General features: G+C 35.4%; 1 protein-coding gene across 2 annotated transcripts in view; it reads left to right on the forward strand.

Moving 5' to 3' along the window:
* Positions 1 to 9,153, forward strand: part of Baz1a (bromodomain adjacent to zinc finger domain 1A) — an 85,418-nt gene that overhangs the window by 39,586 nt on the left and 36,679 nt on the right. For both annotated transcript variants that reach the window (XM_074068160.1, XM_074068159.1), the window contains exons 4-6: positions 967 to 1,068; positions 3,941 to 4,028; positions 6,722 to 6,856. In XM_074068160.1, the coding sequence (XP_073924261.1) occupies positions 967 to 1,068; positions 3,941 to 4,028; positions 6,722 to 6,856 (325 nt within the window). The remainder of the gene's footprint in view (positions 1 to 966; positions 1,069 to 3,940; positions 4,029 to 6,721; positions 6,857 to 9,153) is intronic.

Genomic DNA, 9,153 nt, shown 5'->3' on the forward strand with positions numbered 1-9,153 from the left:
TATATACCCATGTGCCCTCCACATGTTATAGCTTCAAATCTACTAAGTAAGGTACATGTACAAGTATCTACCTGATCTACCTGTCCACCAATACCTGAATAGCTGAATCTAAGTTTTTGGAAATCGGGCTGTGGGCATGGCTCAAGTGGGTAGAGAACTTGCCTAGCAAAAATGAGACCATGACTTCAAACCCTAGTACTGCCAGTACAAAGATACTTGAAAATACTTGACCCTTCAGCAAGGAATTTAATGCTATTACAACTAAACTGTCCATTTTTATTTCTCTGTCATATATCCCACTCATGTTGAATCCTTCCCCACATAATGTGTCCTGTATTTATATCACTTTGACTATATCTTACCCCCATTGCCAGTGCTTCTCTTGGTCATCTTTTTATGTTATTTTCTCGTCTGTAACCCCATTTATATCCTCTTCACAATCACAGAGATAGCATTTTCAGAATCCAGCCTCTTCTTTCTCCTGCTACCACTCCCTTTTAAGTCACACTTTTCTGGAAGGCCTACCTGGTTAATTTATTCAGGTATCATTACCCATGTAAAATAGTGGCTCTCTCAACCTATACACTATTCTCTTAATAGCATTTGCCGCCTACCCTATTAATATTCTTTTCCTTGCCTGTATCTCCCTATGTTTTTGTTTTGATGACTACTAAATCTTCATTGTTTCCAGTAGTATCTGACACATTGAAGGTTTTATTGAGCGTATGAATGAACATACCCTCAAGGGGAAAAAAAAGTTGTTGGTGGAGATTAAATGCGTTGGCTCTTTGTCACTTTTTAAAATAGAGTAAATTACATTATCTACTTTTACTCTTGGGTTAGATAGCTAGGGAAATAAAGCAAGTGAAGGACATAAGATCCTATTACAGCGTGTTCAAAGAACTAGGTTTGCAAGAATCTCATGTTTCCAAATTATTAACTGATTTGTGTCTTTTCTTTTTTTAGGAAGAAAAAAGATGCAACTGATCCCTTATTATTCAAATATAAGGTGCAACCCACTAAAAAGGAAGTATATGACTCTGCTATTGTCAAGGCAACACAAGTCAGGTAAAAACTGAATTGTTTCTATAGTAGTAGTCTGAAGTAGAGTAAGTATGTATGTTTGACTAATAAGTTTTGATTTAGTCCAGTGTGGTTTTGATTTAGAATGTATGGGTACTGTTGCAAGTGATTGATTTTATTTTTAAAATAAATGTATATTTATATGCTCATAGACTGATAAAATGAATCCTAGTGGACTCTCTGAGCTCTTTCAGATCAGTTACTAACTGCAAATAGTCTTTAAGCCAAAGAATTTAAGGAGGATTCTATTTATGAAGTACTTTTCAAGAGAACTCAAGTTTTCAATGCTGAGAAATTTGATGGCACATGTCACATTTCTAGTATTTTATTCATTAGACATAAATATCTAATCTCTTATTCTTTAAGAAAGGTAAATAGTAAAAAATGACAACCTTTAAAAATTCCTATTTATGAGGCTTAGAGGAGGTGTAGGTAGTGAGTAGTTAACAAAATAACTGGCTCTAGGTAACATAGTTTGGAAAATCTCTGTTGTTGCCTTTTGTGGTTAGGCTTTTCATCATCTGAAAGTTTACATTATCAACTAGATATCACCTTGCCTAGGTAGAAGTCAATTGCATATCATTTGTTGTAAAATAATTTTTTATCTGTTCTCTTACCACTTTTGCCTGGTATGTATTCATGTAACCTAAGAAAAGTGACAGTGCTAAGGAAATCCTGAGTGAGATATATCACTTTCTAGAGTAATAGTGAAGTGTATGGGTTGTTGATTATTTGGTTCACTTGGGGACAGGGGCTATCTATCATTAGTTTAAGATCTCTGGAGCATTCTAGAGATACAAATTTTACTGTGTATCGAAAAACAGTCTCTATAATATTCATGGATTATTGAAACTTTAATTTGTTTGGTGTATGGGCCAATGAATAGCATAGTTGAGACTGCTAGTGTTTTATTAGTGGGCTCTAGTGGCTCATGTCTGTACTCAGGCGCCAAAAATCAGGAGAATTGTGGTTCAAGGCCAACCTGGGCAAATAGTTCTCTAGACCCTATCTCAAAAATACCTACCACAAAACAGGACTGGTGGAAAGGTTCAAGTGTTAGAGCACCTCCCTAGCAAGTGTGAAGCCCTGGGTTCAAACTACAATACCATCAAAAAAAGAAAAAATATTTTCCATACTTACGGTTGAGTTTCTCTTTTTTATGTCTTTAGTTCAAGACATGTTATTTATATAGTGTGATTTCCTATTTAATATTTTTCACATTTCCATTTACTTTTTGGCTTATCATTTATAATTCTGTTAAACCTTGGTTACACTCTTACTAGCTCATTTTCTTTTTTTGGGTGGGGGATATTTGGAGACCAGGTCTCTCTATTTAGCCCAGGCTGGCCTCAAACTCTCAATTAGCTGCCTCAGCCTCCCTAATGTCAGGATTTCAAGTATGTGTCATCATACCTGGCACTCATTTCCTTCTTAATTAATAAGCCAAGTAATTATAAAGTGAGAAAGTTGTGCTTGACAATGGAAGACTTAATTAACATATAGTTCTTTGTTAGCAGCAAAAGGTAGTGATAATCTTTTAATAAAGATAGTCCTGTAATAAAGAAGATTTGGAGCTGGGCTCTGATAGCTCACACCTATAATCCTAGCTACTTGGGAGGCTGAGATCAGGAAGCTTGAGGTTTGAGGACAGCCCTGGCAAATAATTCATGAGACCCTATCTCCAAAATAACCAGAGCAAAATGGACTGGAGGTGTGGTTCAAGAGGTAGAGCAGCTGCTTTGCAAGCAGCTGAGTTCAAACCCCAGTCGTCCCCCTCACCCCCAAAAAAGGTGATATGCTAGAGTAGCATTGACAAGTAGAACTTTCTGTGATAATGTAATAATTATATGTGCACTTGTCCAAAACATGATAGCCAATACATGCTTGTGGCTATTCAGCACTTAGAATGTAGTTAATAAGAATGAGGAACTGAATTTTTCATTTTATTTATTAAAAAAGAAAAAGCACCTGTGGTTAGTAGCTACCATATAAGACATTGCAGACCTCAAAGATTAGTTATTCAGTAGGCAACAAGTAATTACCTTCTTTTTGCCAGGTACTATAACAGTCCTGGGCTACAGCAGTGAGCCAAGGAAACTGTAAAGTCTAGGCAAAAAAATTAAGATTTTTGAGGAGGGCTGCTTTTAAGATCCTTGTTCACTCATGGAAACCTTCAACTTGACTCTTTCTTGAAAGAAATAAATTGAATTTAATTAATACATTACATTTTACTTACAGCTTTTTTATTGTTTTGGTTTTGTTTGCTGTGGTGTCCATTGCTATTGTTATTTTTTAATTTGAGGGCAAGGGAAAATAAAAAACAGTATATTGAGAGAATTTTAATTCTCTTTAATTTTTAATTCACTAATTTGTTGGCTACCATGTGAAAACTAAATACAAAAGGATCTGTGCTCAATTTTGCCTATAGTCCCCATGTGGCGTTGAATTTGGTTAGTGCTATGTGGTATCTAGCAAGTCTACCAATTTTAGTTTTTTAGATCATTTTAATGGTGATACTTGATCTAATTTTATGAAATTTGGCTTATTCTCTATATATTTCCTTAGGGTTTATTTGATTTCCAGATTGCTTCTAAGACACAAGTGCATATACTCTTTTAATAGACTTTTTCTACTAAATCCACTCAAGCAGACTTTACAACTTCTGGCATAAATCCTTCTATATAAAGTTTCTAATAACTTCTACATAAATACTGTTGGAGGATGGAATATCTTCCAGTGTATACATCATTTCCTAGGCTTAAAATCCAGGTTTTTAATTTATGGAAATAATGTAGTTTGGGTTGAATTCTTTGATATTAACACTACCCTCTTCTCTCCTCCCCAAACCCACCCCCAGCAGGAGAAAACACCTATTTTCTCGTGATAAACTAAAGCTTTTTCTGAAGCAACACTGTGAACCACAGGATGGAGTGATTAAAATTAAGGTAATCAGAATAGTGAAGTTATTTGTTAGAAGGAAATAAAAGAAATGGCTAGTGTTACAAAGTTGTAACATTGCTAAAAATGCTAATTTAAAGGTGGTTTAAAATAACTCATTTTATCTGGAGTACTTTTATTACTTTTAAAAATATTTATTGGATTAAATACTATTTTTAGAATTGGTAGTGATTCAGTTACCACCCCTTTTAAAATTTTTTTGTGGTACTGGGGTTTGAACTGGGGCCTTGTGCTTGCCAGGCAGGCACTCTACTACTTGAACCATAACCCCAGCCTCTTTTGCTTTAGTTCTTTTTCGAATAGGGTCTGACATTTATGCCCAGGCTGGCCTGGACTGGGACCCTCCTATTTACTCAACTGCCCAAGTAGCTGGGATGACAGGTGCATACCACCACACCCAGCTTTTTATTGGTTAAGATTGGATCTTTCCCAGGCTGGCCTCAAACCTGTATCCTTCTGATCTCTACCTCCCAGATAGCCAGGATTATAGGCGTGAGCTACTGAGCTCCTCTTACCTTTTTTCTTATGTAAAAGATCAACTAAGACAGGTAAAAATAGGTCAAAAACTTGAAAAGAAGGAAAGTTATGTAGTGGAATCACTATAGCTTTTTAATAGTGTGGTTCTAATAAAGAATAGATGGTTTCAAAGAATAATGCTAAGACAGATGCTACCAGGTCAGGTACAAGAACAATATATGTAATAAAAAGAGCATCTTGAGCCACTACTAAGCAGATAGTTTATATTTTACTTATACCCATTAAGAGGAAAAAATCAAGTTTTTAGAGACCTCACATTGTACAGTAAGTAAAAATTAAAATTGATTTTAAAAAAATGCAACCTGTTTAACTCACATTCGAGTAAAGAAGTATTAAGTAAGAAAAGTCATAGAGAGCCAGGCATGGTGGTATATGCCTTTAATCCTAGCACTCAAGAGACAGAGGTAGGATTGCAATATCATGGCCAGTCTGGACTACACAGGAAGAACCTGTCTCAAAAAGCCAAAACAAACAAAAAACTGTAGAAAAAGTTAGAAAGGTGTTCACATTTGCCACAGACCAGCGCTTAAGATTTGCTCATTTCATTGTATGTGAATGTAGACATGAAAAGGAAAAAAACCATGAGTTTACTCCATTAAAAAAATAACATTTCAGATATCTAGAGGCAAGATAAATTGTTTAGTAAGATAAAAGTGGGTTGCTTGGTGTGGTGGCTAACACCTGTAATCCCAGCAATCAGAGGCCGAGGCAGGAGAATCAGATAAAAAGCCAACCTGGGCTACAAAGTGAGACTCTTTCTAAAAACACATTTACAAAAAAACAAAACAAAAAGTCTGGGCTGGACATGGATGATAGGAAAAAAGTTCTAGATACAAGATAAAAGGAGAGAGACTGTTTATTTGGCAATTACTCTAGAACCATACCACTTCAGGTTGAGTTCTGAAGTTAAATTCTGATGAAAGTTTACAGGAATTTGTAAGTATTTCTGCTTTTATCCAGACCAACTTTAAATTTTGATGCATAACTTACTAAGTTATTACCCAACTCTGAAAGGAAAATCCAAATGTTCAACAATTAGAATGGTTACAAAATTGCAGTATTGAAACGTACTCTGTACTCCATAAATATGTATAATTATTGCATGTCAAAATAATTCATTGAGTTTAATACAAGGTTTTTTAAATTATGTTAAATATATGAATTGATTATTTACATAGACAATCAGACATAATTAGTAAAAAAAATATATGTATATATTGAAATAGTTTTAGAATTCAGGTATCTAAAACATTTTTGAGATGTTTTATGGTAAACTTTGAATGGTAGTTTTCTTCTGGTAAATTATCTAATTTAGAAACAGATCAGATAATCCCAGGAATACAGGGGTCCTCTAGAAGCTGGAAGACAAGGAAATGGATTCTCCCCTGCAGCTTCCAGAAGGAATACATCCTTGCCAACCCTTTACCTTTAAACTTCTCACCTCCAGAACTTTAAGAGAACAAATTTATATTGTTTAATGTCATTAAATCCATGTTACCGTTAGGATACTAATGTGGTGGCCTTCTCCAAAATTCCTCAGTTTATACTGGTGATACCAGAACATAAATCTTCTGACTCTTAAATCCAGTTTTTTTTTCTGTCAAAAACTTCAGTGTATTACTTCTTTTCTATACTGCTTTCTCAAAGTCAGAAAAATCCTTGTTTAGTACCTTATTATCTGAGCACAGTTTAAGACCCTTGTGTAGCAGTTAAAACCATAGTCTGTGCAGCCAGATGGACTGGTTTGAATCATGGCTCTGATTGATACCTATTAACTGTATAATACTACCTAATATATTTGTGCCTCCATTTCATCATCTGTAAAGTGGGACTAACATCTACCTGTGGGTTTATTGTGAGGATTTAATTTGTTATTAATTGCAAAAAACATGCCATGTAGAATAAGCAATATGTGTTTGCTAGAATAAACTTTGAAAAATTAAAGAAAGAAAAGGATCAACTAAACCAGCTAAAAATGTATTTCACTATACAACAGCACATGAAATTCTAATTTTTTTCTGACTCCCAATTCTAATGTTTTTGACCTGAGCGTTAATAGCTCATATGACATATTAGAGCATATCTGTATAATGGCTTACTTATGTGTTCTTATTGTACCCTATGTTTTTCTATTATTGTCAAGGCATCATCTCTTTCAACATATAAAATAGCAGAACAAGATTTTTCCTATTTCTTCCCTGATGATCCACCTACATTTATCTTCAGTCCTGGTAACAGAAGAAGAGGGAGACCTCCCAAACGAATATCTGTTAGTCAGGTAAGTGGAAAGTATTTAAACCACCTTTTAGCTGTTAATAAAGCAGTGTTCAAAATCAAGACAATGTCACTCCCATAGCCTGTAGGAAGAAACCTATTGATTCACACAAGAAAATGTGAGTATACACTATACTCCATGTTGATAACTGCTCAGCAGTAAGGTTCATAGAACTTTCAAGTGTGAATTACACCCGGATGTCATGCCACAGGGACTCTATACCAGGGTGGAAGCAAGCATATAAGCAGTTACTGAAATGTAAAGTCGGATGAAATATAAGGTCTAAACTATGGGCAGGGAATAAACTATCCATTTAGAGTGTGAAGTGTGATAGATTCTGACAGAAGGAAATTATAGAGGGCTTTAAGAGAGCAATAAATGGTTGAATTAGACAGAAGATAAGCTTTCTAATGATGAGGCAAAGAGCTTGCAAGGTATTTGGGGTGTGAACAAGGGTTACAGTGGATGGAGGGGATTGATTGTGAGGGCAGGGGAGCACATGTAATATGGCTGATCTGTTAGTGTGCAGAGTGTGTGATAGGAAATGAGGCAGAAAATCACAAGACAGTCAAATGGTTCTAAAATGTTCTTTTATAATAATAGCAAATTATCTTATGTATATACTGAAAATAGACTTTAACCAAAAAGTAGTAGCCTAAATCCAAGCAAATAACAATGTCTGTTGATTTTGTGTATGTAATGAGAGACTTTAGACTGCAAACTAAATCTTTATTTTTTATATTATTTTATTTTTATTATATTATTGTTGTACTGGGGAGTACATTGTGACATTTATAAAAGTTCTTAAATCATATTTAAATTCACCCCTTCCATCATTCTCCTTTACCCTTCCTTCCACCCATTTTTTGGGTAGTTTCAACAGGTCTCATTTTTCCATTTTCATACATAATACATAATATTTCCACCATATTCACCTTCCTACACCATTTCCTTATATTCTCCCTCCTCCCACTAATACCAACCCCTCGACAGGACCTGATTTACCTTCCTGTCCTTCATTTAAAAAAAAAAAAAGACATTTTTGTTTGTTTAAGATAGCTATGCAGGGAGTTTCCTGTGACATTTCCAAGTATATATGTATTGTAAACCAAATTGGTTCGTCCCCTCCATTTTTCTCCTCTCTACCTTAGTACCCTTCTTGTTGTGATTTCAACAGGTTTTAAAATTCTATATTCATTCTTGTATAGGAAGTACATCAACCGTATTCACCTTCTTTACTTCCTTCTTTTACCCTCACCCTCCCTTTAGTGTCCTCCCCTTAACATGACCTGGCAAACTGAATCTTCCCTAAAGAGTGTTACAACTGAAAGGGAAGGGCGGTATAAGTTGAGTTATGAGTTATTTCTGTGCTCACTTCCCAATTTATCTTTCTCATCTTTAGCAGTAAGGAATTTTCCTTCTTTGGGGCTTTGCCATTTTAAATCCCAATTCACAAATCAAGGACACTGTGGAAGTTTCTGGAATTGGACAAACTGATAACCTGATCCAGCTGCCCAAATTGGAGAAATTTATTTTGGATTATTCTGATCACTTGATTCTTTTTCCTTCTGTATTTTTATTTTTTCTTGCTCTCATTATATACATTTATTTTTGCTCTGCTCTGCTGGTTAAGAATTGCTAATGACTGGTGGAGTGGCTCAAGTGGTAGAGCACCTGCCTAGCAAACATAAGACCCTGAGTTCAAGGCCCAGTACATCGCCCCACACACATGCCCCCCAAACAAATACAAAAGAATTGCTGATGGCTGTAAAGATTTACAGGCCAGCTTCCACTACTTCTAAGAATAGTTTGTAGCACATTCAGCATAATTTAGAATTTACTGAAGAGTCATAAGTCATTTCTAGGCTTTCATTAAGTGTTGGCCAAGAGTTACTTGTGCTATAAGAGGAGCAAGCAGAACAAGATCAGAACCTGGTGCATGGTAGGCAAGCACTCTGCCACTTGGACCATGCCCCTGGCCCTTATGTTGAGCTTTAGTTGTCATAAGCCTTCTCCTATTGTACTCATTTAAGACCTCACTCCTGCCACACTATCCATGAGGAATGGGACGAAGCCTTCTTTTTTACCACCATGATTTAGTACTATGCCTAGCACATGCTTAGGTATTCAGATACGCAAGTGAATTATGAGATAATGTTATACACATTTGAGCAGGTTAGAGACACTCTAAGAAATAAAGTAAAAATAAAATTTTGACATTTACCTTGGCCACAAGAATGTTTCTGCCATATCTTTTCTCTTCCTCTTTCATTTTTCTTGTTTACACCATGTATTTTGTA

This window comes from Castor canadensis, chromosome 3 (assembly GCF_047511655.1).
Source record: "Castor canadensis chromosome 3, mCasCan1.hap1v2, whole genome shotgun sequence".
Lineage (NCBI taxonomy): Eukaryota > Metazoa > Chordata > Mammalia > Rodentia > Castoridae > Castor > Castor canadensis.